The sequence below is a fragment of the Patagioenas fasciata genome, chromosome 1 (genome assembly GCF_037038585.1).
Source record: "Patagioenas fasciata isolate bPatFas1 chromosome 1, bPatFas1.hap1, whole genome shotgun sequence".
Classification (NCBI taxonomy): Eukaryota; Metazoa; Chordata; class Aves; order Columbiformes; family Columbidae; genus Patagioenas; species Patagioenas fasciata.
Genome location: NC_092520.1, coordinates 64958723 through 64974283, shown reverse-complemented (window position 1 = coordinate 64974283; position 15561 = coordinate 64958723). Strand labels below are relative to the sequence as shown.

At 41.1% G+C, this 15561-nt stretch overlaps 1 protein-coding gene across 1 annotated transcript; it reads right to left on the bottom strand.

The window, feature by feature from the left end:
- Nucleotides 1-1897: 1897 nt before the first annotated feature.
- CFAP97D2 (CFAP97 domain containing 2) lies at nt 1898-8964 on the bottom strand. The gene is made up of 4 exons (XM_065829488.2): nt 8874-8964; nt 8114-8234; nt 4511-4591; nt 1898-2020 (listed from the first exon to the last, which is right to left on the bottom strand). Exons 2-4 carry the CDS (start codon nt 8204-8206, stop codon nt 1898-1900), a joined length of 297 nt encoding a protein of 98 aa, XP_065685560.2. The 5' UTR covers nt 8207-8234; nt 8874-8964.
- Between the last annotated feature and the right edge of the window lie 6597 nt (nt 8965-15561).

The window sequence follows — 15561 nt, the reverse complement described above, 5'->3', positions numbered from 1 at the left end:
AATGACACGGTTCTCTTGGCTCACTCTCCGCTGCTCCTGCTTTCGTTTTTCTGCATTTAAACTAGAGGGGAAAAACCACATAAGCAGAGTCAAACTTCTTCACATTTGTTCATCTTCCCAAGCCTGGGAACCTGGAATAAGAAATATCTGTCAATCTTGTGTCAGGGGAAAATTCACCTAAGGTTTTATACCTCTCCTATGCAGACTTGCCCATCCTTGATCTGCATTAACTGGCCCTTGCAACCCAATCCTTTTGCCCTTCTTAAGAGGGTAATCTTTGTTCAGTATCTTCTGAACACAGCCCTATATGGAGGTTTCTTACATTTTACAAGAGGAAAAACGCTAGTTTTGGCTTGGATTAATTCCAACCCTCCAGGCTTGGAATTGCTGTAGTGGGGTACTGTAGGTGAGAGCATGGTTGGTGTCTGAGATGCTTAACAAGCAGTTTCGGTTACTTTAGTTTGTAGGTTTATTTTGTGTACAAACCTGGTGAACCAAGCTGGGAAGCATGACGATAATGGAGATAAGCGTACTGCTTCAAGAACCTTGCAAACTTCTTAGACTAATTTCCCAGGCAGCTCAGCTGATCTGGTGGCTGTCTCCTGCCACCAAAAAAGGGAAGGATTTGCTCTTTCCTTCCCCTGCTCATCTCCCCACTGCTTCCAGCTGTCCAGTCTTCTGCACCCCTTGCACTGGCCCTGGAATCCATCACTTTTCAGAAAGTGGCAGAAAAACTATCAAGGTTTGTTTATTTTTGTTGGGTTAGTTTTCTGCTCTCTCTCAACTTTAATTAGCTAATGGAGAGGTTTGATGAAAACCAGAGCTGATCCAAAGAAAACAACAAGAGTTTGCCACTTGAATGAGAAAGGGAGACAGGGAATGAAGAGGGGGACGATGCTCTTCTCCTTCCATATCTTATGGAATCGCACCTTCAGCAGTGGCATTAACTGGTGCTTGTTGATGTCTGCACTGATCTGGGTATTATTCACTAGTGACAAGCACTATGATACGGATTTGCACGATGTGGACATGACCAACACGGTTTTCAAATCATTTCTGTCTTCCCTATCAACTATGCAAATGTCAGGATATTTGTGATGGTGACGTGTAGTGAGTTCTACCCAGGTCATTTGTACCTGAGCTGCATTTTGCTGTCTGGAGACGCTTTAGGGCCCAATGAGCAGTCTGTCTGTCATAAAGGATTCTGTCTGTAAATGAATCACAGGAGGTAACAACCGCCACCTGAGTTATACAAACCATTTGCTTCACTTCAAAAGCTTGTCCCTGCTGTTGACTGGTTTTCTGTGCCATACGCAGGGTGTGAACTTCCTCCTGAATCAAAAATATGTAAAGTGGTTCTCTCTAGTGATAAATCTTCAAGGCATATTATGCTTGGTCTCCTTTGGGCAATAAATTATGTTTTCACTCCTGTCTGCTTCTTGCCCCCCTTTTTAATTTTTAATTCTATTTATTGCTCTGTTTTTATTTCGTCTCTAAGCTTTGGATCTCCCCGTTTCCAGAGGTGTCTGTAGGAACAACTGGCAAAGTCAGCAGCAATGACTCATGTAGCAGGAACAACAGCTTTGCTGAGAGATAATAGGTTTGCTTCATTTATTTCCTTAAAGTAGGGCAATGTTCTCCCTCTCTCTTTTTTTTCATTCCCTCAGTTATTAAACTGAAAAACTAATTTAAAGCAATCTTCTCTTCAACAGAAGGTAGGGTGAAAATGACCCAGCATTGGATTTCATGTGACAGGGCAAGCAAATGGCTTTCTGAAATACTGATTATACCTTAGGCTGCCTTTTAAAATATGTGTCCTCACAGAGCAGTTTATCCTTAGCTATGTTTGTCACTGGGAAGGTAACTTGATAACTATATAGAAATAGTGCTGCTGATGTTACCTTTTGGCTTTATAGTCATTTTTGTTGTCGATTTGTCCCTTTGTTCTCATGATGCGGGAAATCTTCTCCAGCAGCACACGGTTCTCTCTTTCGATGTCAGAATGTCGGTCTTCCTCCAACTTTGTACACAGAAGGGATAAAGAAATGCTTTTCTTTTTTACAAGGCCAGAGCAAGCAGCAGTGATATATCACAGATACCTAATAGGGTGTTCACAATTGCTGTCCCCTCCTCTACACAGAGCGTGACAGACACTGATGAGGTAAAATTCTGTGTTAGTGTTGAAAGAACCCTTTGTTTCACCATTTTAATGGTGATGCAATGAGAGAAAGCCCTTTGCAATGCTGTGAATTTGACCCTGAAACACTTTCCTGCAACCACACCAAATGCATTTAATCATTCTAAGTGGAATGTCTATAAATATTTGTTATTGTGTTTTCCAGGATCATCATTATCTTTTTCATCTCTAGCAGCCTTCATAGACTCTTGACAAATACTAGGATTGTGATAGATACTGTACAAACACATGATGGGACTTATCCAGGCTCCTCTGAAGTCAATGGGAGTCTTTCCGTTATCTTCAGTGGGCTTTGGATCAAATGGTAATTTTTCCATTGACTTCAGTGAGATTTGGATTAAGTCCAGTTGCAGGCCATTTTTGTCCTAGAGGGGTTGCAGGTCGGTGTAAGAAGAGAAGCAACAACTGGGTGTGACGAACAAATGGAGAGACATGTATGAGGCAGTATAAGCCAGTTCTGCTCATCATTAGCATGATTTTAAGCCTCTTTAAATTTGATTTTAAAATGGAAGACATTAATAATCTCAGTCTCTGAAATCAACTGTGTCAAAAGTGGGATGAAAACTGAAGGAGTTCAGTGGAGGAGGAAGAATCCCTTTGGATGACCTGGGGCATTGTCTAGTTTGTAAAAAACATTGCCATTTTTTCAAAGAATACAAATTCATGCTAAAAGTTTGTTTGTGGGAACTGGGAAGAAATAGGGGGAAAATGAAGATAAAAAATTATTTTTGAGGTTGTCAGAGTCCCAAGAATTCCTTTTCCAGCAGGGTTGAGTTAGAGATTAATCGGAGAGAAGCTGAATGGAAGAAAGCAGGGAAAGTGCATTTTTCATCGCTTCAACATCACTTTCTCAAAAGCGTCTCAGAACAGTGTCACTGAAGAAATGGTCTTGTTTTGAGCATACTAATTAACTTTTTTCCTTTCTTCCCCCACTTCCCCCCCCACCCCCCCGCATATTTGATTCTGAGCACTCCAAAGATATCGCATGTCCTTTATAAAACAAGTAGAAAATCCTGCTTGTCCTGCTCTGATAGTTTTGAGTGGCTGCTGTTAGAGTAGCAAGTACTGTAGGGAATCTAGTGTGTCTGCCTTGTTTGCTGAGGTTTATAACCAAAGTGGAAGCAGGTCAGATGCTGGTCACACTGTAGTGTAAAAGTACCTAAAACTGGTGCATTAAGTAATCCCATCAGGCTCTGAGTAACCTTGAGGAGAATTATTGTGAGGAGGATGATTGTAAGTAGAACTGATTACTAGAAGATTGCAACACTGGAGGGGGTTTTTCCCTTTCCCTTTCCCTTTTCTTCCTAGCAGTTTGGAAAAGAGGAGAATGAGAAAGAGAATAGGACCACAGTCTCACTTCCAGATATCAGGACCTATAGTTGAAAGGAACATGCCTAAGAACATGCAGTGCATTCCCTTTGGTGGGGTTTTTGTTAACCTGTGTGTGTGTGTGGGGGGGGGGTTATGCAATGTTTCCTTTGCAAAGCAACTTTATCAGTGTTCTTTTTACAGTAATAGGAAAAAATTAACAAGGGCAATTGAATCCACGTCCTAATATAGCACATGACTTTATGCACAGAGAAGAAATTAATTGTTTTGCTAGTGAAATGATTTTAAGGTGCCTGGGGATTATTATGTCGCACAATGAGATGATAAACAATTTTAAGGAAATTAATTCTGAAGTCCTTACATGGGCTACACTCTCATTGCCTGAGGGGCACTGTGTTGGAAATTAAGTCTTTGAAAGAGTTTAGCAGCACCTATTTTCTACTGTGCTCACATTTGTTTTGGGTTTTTTTTAATTGTTGTTGTTTCCTTTTAGTAAGCAGAGTTAATTAGCTGACAATTTATTTTCCACTCTCATCTTTTAATAAAAATTTGCCTCTTGGGAGCGGTAAGATTTTGAAGAATAACTGCCAGTCAAGGCTACCCATTGTTATTTATTGTGCTCTGAATATGTTAACATCCTATTATTCTGTTCATTGCTCTGCATGTTTCTTGATGATTGTGCTATTCTTTTTATTTGCGATGGTTTTTCATGGTTGTGCAGAAGTATCTTTTAGGAGGCTATTTGAACACTTCAGCACTGTTAATCTGAAGTGCCCTGTTTTCATCAATTATCATAAACACCAACTAAGTTATTTAATGTTGCTGGGAGTGTGCTATTAATGGATCCTGATTGTCCTGTCACGACGATCACTGCACAGAGGGGAAAAAACAGTCCCTGAATTGTGACTATTTGTTAGTCTCTTTGTTTTCTTTGAGATGTGAAGGTAAGCATGCCAGTGCTCTGTGAAATAGCCAGTACTATACCTTCAGCTTCCCTAACTTCAGATGAAGGTGGTTGTATATTGCAGGAGAGCTTGTGTCCACTGATGGTTTTGCTGCCTGGATCTGCAACAGAAATGAAATGCTTGTCCATTTTTGTTGGAAATACCCTTGCATACCATTACAGGAAATCTTTTAATTCTCATGTTCTGTTTTGTTAGCCAGCAGTGACACTATTAAACATATGATTAATTATATCATCAGCAAAGCCAGACTTGCCCAGAAGCAGAGTAGTGGGAAATGAAAATGTTACAGGCAGTTGTTCTAAAATCTGCTGGAGATGCAAAGGGCTCTTTATATTGGAGAAATGTGAAAATACATACAGTCTGGTTATGATACATGGTGTTATGATATAGGAAAGACTGTCTAAGAGAAGAGGGGCAGTTCTTTTTAGGCATCCAGCAGAAATAAAAAGTGTAAGAAAGCCCTATGTACTCCGAAGCTGTGCCAGGTCTTCCAAAGAGATGAACATTTAGGATGCTGCCAGAAAGAGGTAAGCAATACTGGAAAAGGACTTCTTGTGCTGAAAGTATTCCCAGGCCTCTTCTTGTTAATGCTTCAGAATGATCATCAAAAGCAAATTGTGGATCTAAGTATTCTAATGGAGTTGGTAGTTCAGTGGCACGATAATATTTATCTCCATCCTGACCTAAATAGCCATGAGATATGCCAGGAAGAATAATAATCTGTGAGCTGTATTGGACTGAAGAAACCCTGTGGAATAAAAGCTGGTGATGGGGGTTAGAGCAAGACAGGAGTTAGAGGGGTGATCACTCTCTCTCAGACCGGGGTTCTGCAGGGAGCGAGACCAGATCAGTTAAAATAATGATATCGTGATTTTTGTAATGAAATACATGTGATAAACATTCTCCCTCTGTCATACCTCATACCTGAACAGTTCCATCTCAGTCAGACTTAGGCTATTTGGAAACATTTATCAGTAATACAGAAAGAAGAGAAATACTTGCTATTTAGAAAAGGGAGGCTGCCAAGTAAGAGCAGCAGACACATCACCATCACAAGCTCCATGCAGCTGAGCATGACCAAAGCCCTGCCTCGGTCCACAAGTTTTCCACCTCTCTTTCTCAGGTGTGTAAAAGATGCATGGATGAGGTTCTTAGGGACATGGTTTAGTGCTAGTGTCAGGTTAACAGTTGGACTGGATGACCTTGAAGGTCTTTTCCAACCAAAATAATTCTGTGATTCTAAGATCCAAGGACCAGGCTTGGATCCCTGACAGCAGACCTGTCATACTTACCACCAGGACGGGTTCCTTGCTTTTGAAAGAGGGCGAACAATTTACAGCCTTGACTGGGACAGTGTTTAGCAGTTTCTAGCTTTGTCTGAAATTCTGTTGAACTGCTTGGCTTCTTGTGAAAACATTCAGCTGCTTTTTTGTGGCAGTCATCTCTGAGGAGGTGGGATCCCAGAAGGGGCTGACTGCTCTCAACTCCAGCTGATTTCAAGGGGAGAAGAGAGCACTCATCTTAATCCTTATAGGTCCCATCATGTTAAGTAGCTGGTTTTTACTGGATAGCAGAACTAAACCGGGTACATCTCTGAGGGTTTTGGCACTTTTGGCTTCTGCTGCTGCTATCTCCTCTGCTTCTTCGTATGATTTACATTATCATGCTATTATGTTATTTTAAAAGTAACTTTAAGAAGACATGCACTTTGTAAAACAGGGTTACTGTATCAGTCAGTAGAAATCACTGGTGTGAAGAATAAAATGTGGTAGTTATGCAAGCTCTGATTTTAATTTATAGATATGCAAACTGCTTCAAACTTGAACAACAGAAGGTGGGATTAGAAACAACATTTCTTCCATTGAATTCATATCAATATAATTTCATTTTCTGGAAAGTGTTATGATTAATTTGTCTTCTGTCCTTATATGCACAACTGTAAAGGTAAAACCCGGTATTTTTTAAGCCCACCCTAATCTCTGTTGTGGTGCTGTCCAGAGCTACAGTGTTTTTGGAGCCATTTTATACTTAATTCTATGCAGAAAGTTGCAGAGGGGAGATTAAACTCTGCTTTTTCCCCCTTGTTCCTTTCTTCCATTAAGAAAATAACAAAATTATTTGGACTGGAAGTATTTGCTCTTGTGTACATAGAAACACGCTGACATATTTTGTACCTCTGCATCATGGAGAAAATTATAACTTGTTCCTAACCGCTGCCATTTGTTTAGTGGTCTTCTCCAAGAAGCATACCCTTTTACATACATATATACATATATATATTTGTTACCTTTTTTCCTCCATTGCTCCCTATTTTTCCGCTTTCCTCTCTTGCTCTGGTTTGATTTGTGTGAGCTCCTTCAATGCTAAGCCTGCACATTGTCTGACAGAGGTCCTTAAAGCCTTTTCTCAGGGCGATCCCTGTCTTACTTGGTGAACGCTGGTGCCACATGTGGGCTGCACAATTCAGGACAACCTGGCAAGTTGCCCCGCTGCCTCCAGTTGTCACCGCCCCACAGGTAGCACTGCTCTGGTAGCTGGTGTTCGGCGCAAGCCCGAATTAATGGCATTGGAAGGCGGTATCTGGGCAACTAGCGTGGGGATCCAGGAACACACCAGCTTGACAACACCGGGGCACTTGGAAAGGCCACACTTTGGCCATTGGAGACCTAGTTAGTCAGTAACTGAGCTGTGTGTGTGAACCCTGTGATAAGGAACAAAATTCTGAGCCATCCTTTGCCCAACATGGTAGTTACTCCTCCGCCTCTCATGTGCTCAGAAATTAACACTCGTGTTGAATCCAAGAGCAGTTGAGTCATGGGAAATGTTTTTTTCTCTATAAATACATTTCTTCACTATCTATCATGATGGTATCTGGCCTCTATTCTTGGCCTTGGAATGCCTTAGCGCATAAATGAAGTGCTCTGTACACTGAACAAAGGAGAGTTCTGTCCACATGGTGGATGCCGAGAGTATTTCAGCTACGCTAATATCAGCTCCCTGCTTTAAAACAGCTACTGTTTAAATAGCTATGCTTATATACAATGGTAAGATTAATTCATGCAGAAGGAAATGTATTTATTTCAATATTGTCAATTTGGTTAGGAAAAAATATGTCAAATTCAATTATCTACTTCATCTTTTTTCCACCTGCAGGTCAAATTATGGGAACAATAGAAGGAAGGAAGGAAGGAAGATATTTTTATACAGTTAATGAAACAGACCCAGTCTGGAAATAATGAAGAACTATTTCTTCATATTAAAGCTAATTATATTGTGATACAATCTTCCTAAGGTACCAATACAGTTGAATCATCAGTGATGGTATTCACTACTTATGAATTTTCAAGAGGCAGTGGTCCTGCATTAATACCGATTTGGAGCAGATAACTATCCAAATTTTTTTAACTTCTGACTTTGGTGAGCATCATTATGGTAACTCTAAATGCAGATGAAAACTACACCTGTATTTGCTGGATAATCTTAAAATGTGTCTCTTGTACCTCATTGCTGATCAGTAGCTTTCATAACAGTATTAAGAATGACTAGAGAGATTCTGTAGCCTTTTTGGGCAAGCTTATTCTTTCATGAAGGCCTCTGTTCTTTATCGAACAGTCATACCTACCCTTTTCTTGTGTCCTTCATACTTTTCTTTGTCCCATTTTAGCTGAAGATATTTGTTGGCACATGGTAAAACTGGCTGGTAGGATCGATGCATCTTGTACAACAAAAAAGCATCTCTGAATCTGTGCTTAAAAAAAAAAAAAAGTATGAGTAATACCAGCCTGAGCTTTTCCCAAACCAAAGCCCTGGAGACTTGTGGTATGTTTGTAGCCGGTCACGTGGGGGTTGTCATGGCATCGGTGCTCCGAAAAAGAATGAATAGCTGGTGGTAGCATTTCAAACAATACATTTAATGAATAGCAAACAAGAAGTGAATGTTATAGCAATGCATTCCAAAGAGTATTTTATTAATATATAAAATAGATTGCCAATTATACTTTGCTAGCCAGACCTACCTCCTGCTGATGAAGGAAAGACAGTGGTGTAAGCTATTAATAATGCTTTGCACACTACCGTAAATATGCAAAGGACTGTATAATGGGCTATATTTGCTGAGCCTTGAATTGAACAGCATGCCTCAGTAATGTTCCGAGCAAACCCACAGTGGGAGGTGTCATCTGTTGCACTGCAATAACTTGTTTAACACATTTTTTTCTTTCATTGATAAGTATGCACTTTTTAAAAGCCACAGCAAATACGTTTATAGCTAAATAGTTCTGGTTTTTAATAGCCTTTTCACCTTGCTTCATCTGCATGATATGTGTTTAGTAATGAGTTACAGAAAGCTCGAACAGTCATCTAAAAACCAGTTATTTACCGACCTGACTACTGGTTCTCCTGCAGGGCCACGGTGACTTTCATTCCTTGTAGGCCATGTTTGGCAGGGAGATGAATGGACAAAGATTTTTTTTCTCAGGCCCACACAAAAATAGAAAAGCTGCTTCTGCTCATTCAGGCTCAGCATGGCCTCCTCCAAAGCTGAGTCTGTGCTGACACATTTCACTTGATGAGTCTGTCCTCGTGGTGCAGAGCACCCTGAAACTGGGTCCAGCAAACTGCCAAAGGACCTGGCTTTTGGCTCGAGCATTTTGTCAGCAAGGCCCGTAGCTCCTAAGGAGACTTGAATTACATTTTGCAGCTGTCACTGGTCTTTAAAACAGGTAGGATAACTCGTACTGTATAAAAGCACTGGGAAGTAAAGAGGGAACCTATGACTGACAGTACCGAAATTCACTAACCAGACTGAGTCTGTACAAGCATGAACCAGGAAAAATTCTGTTTTAGCACAAGGCTGCTCGTGTAGGTTGTTTTTACGCAGTGTCTCACATGTATGCAGGGGAACAGCAACACATGTGTCACACAACCACCCAAAACAGAGCCAGGGCCAGTGCTCTCTTGAATCTGTACCTTGATTAACTTTTGCATTTGAATAGTAAGGTTAGACACAGGGGTTTGTGATTTCTATTAAAGTTGATATGAAATGGTGCTTAAAAAACAGAATCAGACATAAAATTAAAACCTTGTAACATACTATTTTTGAGCTGCTCTTATTTTCAAACAAATGATGGAAGGAACTGAAGAGCAGTTTTTTCAACTGCTTGGGCTCTTATTATTTTCTTGTTAATGTAGCAGGAGATGTGAATAATATCATTAAAAATAATAAAGAATACAGAGTTGAAATGCATTTTTTCAAATATATATAGTATCTAACCATGCACACTAATACAATTGTGTTTTGCTCTTGGACAAACAGAAATGCTTAGGTCCTCATTTGCTTGGCAGGGTCTTAGTCTTTTAAATGCTACATGTGTAGTGATCTGTTGTGAACAGATATGAAGGGCACCATTAAAGTTATCTTTTCATTGATTTTGATAAAGCCCTTAAAATATAAGGAAAACTTAGCCTCTTACATTGATGGAAACATGGCCCAAGAAGAAACGGAAATAACTTGGAATAGTTGCCTCACTGTTCCTGAATTAAAATTTGTGATAGAAGGGAAGTGGCTTTAAACTTCCTCTGTGGTTGCCTGTTCTCTGCCTTTAGAAACTGTTGACCATATATGCCTTCATTCTCAATGGGGTATGGCGTGCTTTTTGTTCTAGCTGCCTTTTGTTTCGTGGTCAGGAAAGCAAAACTCAACAGTTTCAAATTTGACTGTTTTCATGTTCAGCTACCTAAGGTCCAGCAGGTCCTTTCTGTCAGAAGATGGTGCTGGAAGACAGGTCCTATCGCATTCTAATTTCATGGTCTGAACTTACAGCTACAACAGGAGATTCTTCAGAGTAGCATTTCACCGCTTAGTCGAAGCAGTCTCATGAAGCATCCTTAACAAACTAAAGGAAAGGATCTACTACCTCTACAAGATAAAGCAGATGTTTCTGAAACATTTATTCTGTAGATTTTATGAAGTGACAGCCATGGGAATTTCCATGTTATATATAGAAAGACTTGCACCTAATTTCTTGATAGCAAAAGATACTTGTTGAAGAACAGGTGAGAAATACAGGATGTTTCAAAAATACGGTCTCAATTTTGAAACAGTATATTTCACAATGGCAACATGTTACAATTACACAGAAATTTACAAATGGTTTAATGAATTATCAAGTTTTAGTAATTTTTTTATAAATGCTCCATGTGTCCTCCACCTGCTGTACAGACAACATCAAGATGATAGTTGAATTTGTCCCAAACACCTCTCAAAGTGTCTTCTTCCACTGAGGTCACCGCTGCTGTGATTCTGTTTTTGAGGTCATCCAGATTAGTCGCTAATGGTGGTAAGAGTTTCAAGTGGTGAGGGTTTTCATTCATGGGCAGTTCATGGTTGCAGAGATATAGTGATTTCACATTGGGTCCTCTTTTTGAAAAATCCTGTAAGTAGATAATGAATATAAGAAGATTTTTGCAAAAAAAAAAAAAAACCAAACAACGTTTTCCCCTATATATCAGGACTTCTATGCATTCAGCAGAAAGAATTGTGTTTTCTGCAGCATAAAAGCAAGGTGGGCAATACAAGACTATTTTTTTCATGTGGTAACCTTGGAGTGTGCTGAGCTTTTTTTCTGAGATCTCAGCACCCTACAGCTCTCACAGGTTTCTGGGTTTGGCTTTTAGTCTCTGTTTTGTTTGGGTCTGAGTTTTGAGCAAACCCGTTCATATAATATATCGGTCTGCAAGCTCTGCAGGTGGCATTGCTGCTAGGAATTTCTATCTTGAGTTACTTCCCCCTTGAACTATGTTCCAAGGTTAGTGAATTGCTGCCCTTTCCTCTCCTGCCATCTTTGCCAGAAGAAGAGCTTAGGCTGGCCCAGCTACAGCAGCTGCTTATGCTTATGGCCCAGTTATGGAATAAATTAGAGAAGATGCTTCTTCTCCTGCTGCACCCCCAATACAGATAATGTTTTTGAAGATATTGTTACTCACTGTGACCAGAAGTGCCTTTTTCCACCATTTGCTTTTGCTATGAACTTTGTATACATAGTGAGAAAATGTGAGAGGCAGAGTGTACATTTTCTAAAGCTTTAAAGGTTTTCTGTATGTGTGAAGAGGCAAATAAGTCCTGTATTGGTGTTGGGGGGGGCGGGGTTTGTTTGTTGGGGTTTTTTATTTGGTTGTTTTTGGGGTTTTTTGGTGTTGTTTTGTTGTTGTTGTTGTTGTTTGTTTGTTTGTTTTTAATTTTTTAAATTTTTTTCTGACAGCTTTCCCAGTTATTTTAAAGACATGGCAATTCCTCACCATATTCTATGAAGCATTTGACTGACTTTGGGCACATGCACAGACTGAACCACAGGACAGGCTGGTGTCACTTCTGGGTGTGCTTGAGGATCAGACCCAGTCTCCTTTCATTCATTGCCTGTGGCTGGATGGGCATTTGGAGATGTTGAAAGAAGCCAAACTTTTTTTTTTTTTTTTTGATCAGTTCAGTATGTTACATGATAGGATCCAACACTGTGACTTTGACCCTGCAAGCACACACCCTTATCATATAACTCATAAGCAAACCACCCAACTGAGTAACTGAAGAGTCCATCTGTAGCCAGGAGGATAAAAAAAGCAACTGGAAAACCTGCGGGGGTGAGTGGGACCTGCTCTGCCTATGCATGTGGCATACCTAGCTGCTTCCATCTGAGGGCTGCAGTCAGTCAGGCAGCGTGTCTCCATGCATACGTGTGCAGCAGAGCAAGCCCTTTCCAGAGTGGCAAAGCACTTGCTGCATGGAGTGGTGCAAAGGGAAGGAGACGTGAGGGCTATGGCTCCCACTGTGATACAAAAGCAGATTTACCAGATGCTTCCTTTAGACAAGGGAAAGGGGGTGGGAAGAGAGGAAGAGGAAGAGAAAAACATTGCCATAATTATATGGAGTTTTATTTATATATACATATGTTTATATCTACATAGACGATTCTAAATCTTTTGGACAATGTTTAGTAAGATCCAGGATTTCCTTGATCTACAGCTAAAATGACAAGTAGATTAATGCTGATAACTAATTTTCCTGTGGGTTTAGCATGGGAGGCAGGCACAGAGGGAGAAGAGAGGGACTGTTGGGTGGTTGAGCTTCTGCATTGAGATCAGTTTGCTCGTGCAGCAGCCCTTGGCTTTCTATGGAAAGGTGGTCTTACTGCATGGGTGCTACGGGGTGCATACACAGAGATGAGGCCAGGACCCTCTCCCCCACCTTTGTCTGAGGAGGGGAGCACTGTCTGGGTAACCCCAGAAGGCCCTGGAGAAGGTCCCTGAGAGCAGGCTGTTGCTGCTGAGAATCTGGTCCATAGCTAGGGGCCAGCACACAGAGGGCTGGGGGAACTGGCATGCAGGCGAGGGTCTGCAGGCAGCCATGTGCCTCATCTGCACAAGGAACTCAACCTTTTTCTGGTTACAAATGTCATCACAGTGAAGGCTGTGGCAAAGATGAGAACAATTTCTGGTGTGTGCAGGCTGAAGGTGTTCCTGATTCTTTCGCCTTGTCAGATTTTACAAGAGCAAATCTCAGCCTTCTTGTCAGCATGAGGTATAGCTAAATTTGTGGCTGGAATGAGGGCAACTTGCCAGTGCAGGCAAGGCCCACGTTGCTGAAAGAGAGGTGGTAGCCTCCTGGGACTGGCACAAAGGAGAAAATTTGGAGGGGCCCAAAATGTGATGAGCTCCGACCAGCTAAGAACAAAAAAGCACTGTGAATCAGCAAAGGCTTTCTGCTAAAAGCAGATGCCAACACAAGCATTGTATTCTGTGTGTTTGCAGGTGGGTGCACAGCACAGCACAGGTGTTTTGGGAATGGGCTGTTGTTGGTATTTGCTGTGTGAATGCTGCCTGTTGCAGCAGAACTGAGGTAGCTCGGCCCAGCGGTGACACCTTGGACAGGCCTGGCCCTTTGCTCACAGCAGGCATCTGAAAGCAGATGCCAATGTTCATTCTTGCTAATGTGTTGCTCAGTGGTTTAGCTTTGTGATGTTGCTTTCAGGGCTTATATTACTTCTTCCTGCTATAAACATCTGATTGCTTTATAATGGCTAAAACAAGTTAGTGGGGAAAATGAGAATTAGTTATAATTTTATTAGGACCTTGAATGTGTATTCTCTTTTACTCTTTCTCCACTTCATCCCACAGATGTGGATAACCTTCAAAAATCACTTGTATGCACACCTTTGTTTTTGTTTCTCCTTCTTTGATCTCAGAAATAATTAAAGGGTACCCAGAGAAAGGCACTATGTTCCTCGAATGCAAGCCCTATCTAAATGTGAACCCATGGCTTTTCTTCTGTCCCTGCTGGCACACAGAAGTTGGCTGCTTAAGGGCCTGGGCATGTTTTTTGTTAAAAACAAGTTCTGATACTCTAATTTAGTTGTACCTGTCCCTCCCCACTGGCCTGGGGAGACCTGCCAGCTGCCAAATTACCTGTCATCAGCCAGTCAGGTGCAATAGGGCAGCACAGTGACAAGAACTGCTTGCCTTACTTGTGCATCCTGCTACTATACAGCCTGCTGCACACAAGTGAGAGAGGAAAGTGATTATAAAATGCTGCCTCCGGACTTACCCTCTGGCTTACTTGGATTACTTACTCTGGTTTGCTGGCACAGAGGCAGCAAGGTTTTGGCGCTCTGAGGAACGCTTCATCCAAACCAAACTCATTTGCTCCTTTTTTTTTGTTTTTTTTTTTGAGTAAGAGCAGATGTCTTGGATAGTCAGGTTTTGTTCTCCTTTAGGTTTTATGGGCCACCATAAAGCCAGGATGGTCAGTCTCTTCAAATGAGGCTCAAAGACAATGCTAGACTATATGAAGGAAAAAATCCTTTGTGAGGATAGTGCAGGAGGACCTGCAATTGTGCCATTTCCAGCAGAGTGGCAAAAGCACTGTGCCAGTGTGAGATGAGATTAGCTGGGTCCATTAGTTCAGATTATATATCTTGCCTTCTGATCAAACACAGGCAGATGACATTATTCTCAATAGCAAATTAAGCTTCTGTTTGTTTAAACAATGTCATGTTACGGCTTCTCTGTGAATGCACATAAGTACCACCACATGCAAATTAAACTTTCCCACTGGGTGCAAGAGGAATAGGCTTCTGGGTACAAGCAGCATATTTTGCTGTTTGACATTTGTGCTTGTTTGATGAGTGACCAGACCTTCCATCTGTGGTTCTTAGTTGAGATATCACAGCTATTTCCAGCAGGTGGCAGATGATAATCATGCTAGTAACCAAATCTGAGTACAAACGATGTGTTTTCCAGACTGTTTATTCAGATATTGACTTAAATATACACAATACATAGTGGAGATAGATGTGTTTCCACCAGCAATAAAATAAGATTGCATAATTGGAGCAGATTAGTAGTTACCCATGATAATATGTAATTAAATACTTGGGAATCAAGTGTGGTATGATTTTTTTAAATTCGGCTTTGATTTTTTTATCTCCCAGATCAGAGAAATTGCTTCTATTCCAAAATCCTCCAATAACCATCTGGATAATTGTGTTTCATAGTATAAGATTATCTTTGCTCATGTACTGTGATGGGAGAGAGCTCCTCCATGCAGTCATGCCTGGATAATTAGTCAATGCTTTAAAGAGTTACATACTAAAAAAAAAAGTGCCAAATTGCACCACATTGCCTTTGCTGGGTCACACCTCACTGCCAGAGTTGCTCTGCTTGAGTGGTACTACCGACTGAGGGAGGTTTTTTTCCAGGTTAGCAGTCCCTAATGAGGACCGGATTTTGCTCCTTTTGCTCTTGATAGCAGTTACTCACACAGTTGAGTAATCCCAGTGGGTTCAATGGGAGCTATTCACCATGCAGAGAGAGGGTGGCATTTGTATGCTGACCCACCAGCATTGGCTTCAATGGGATTGCTGAGGAAATGGAAAACAGCAGGATCTGACCCATAGTAAACGCATGACTACATGGAAAAGTCTGATCAAGGTTTATAGCTGCATGTGGGAGAGCTGTGTCACTCACAGCGCTGGTTGTGGATGAATTATGCAAAGCTTCCCAAAGTCAATGTAAACTTCA

What these genes read in the sequence shown, in the direction of transcription:
- CFAP97D2 (XM_065829488.2), bottom strand. Translation starts at nt 8,206, where the DNA reads ATGCATCGATCCTACCAGCCAGTTTTACCATGTGCCAACAAATATCTT. An exon ending in ATGAAGGACACAAGAAAAGG is followed by an intron (nt 4,592 to 8,113) that starts GTAGGTATGACT and finishes TTTCTGTTGCAG; the next exon opens with ATCCAGGCAGCAAAACCATC. An exon ending in TGAAGTTAGGGAAGCTGAAG is followed by an intron (nt 2,021 to 4,510) that starts GTATAGTACTGG and finishes CTGTGTACAAAG; the next exon opens with TTGGAGGAAGACCGACATTC.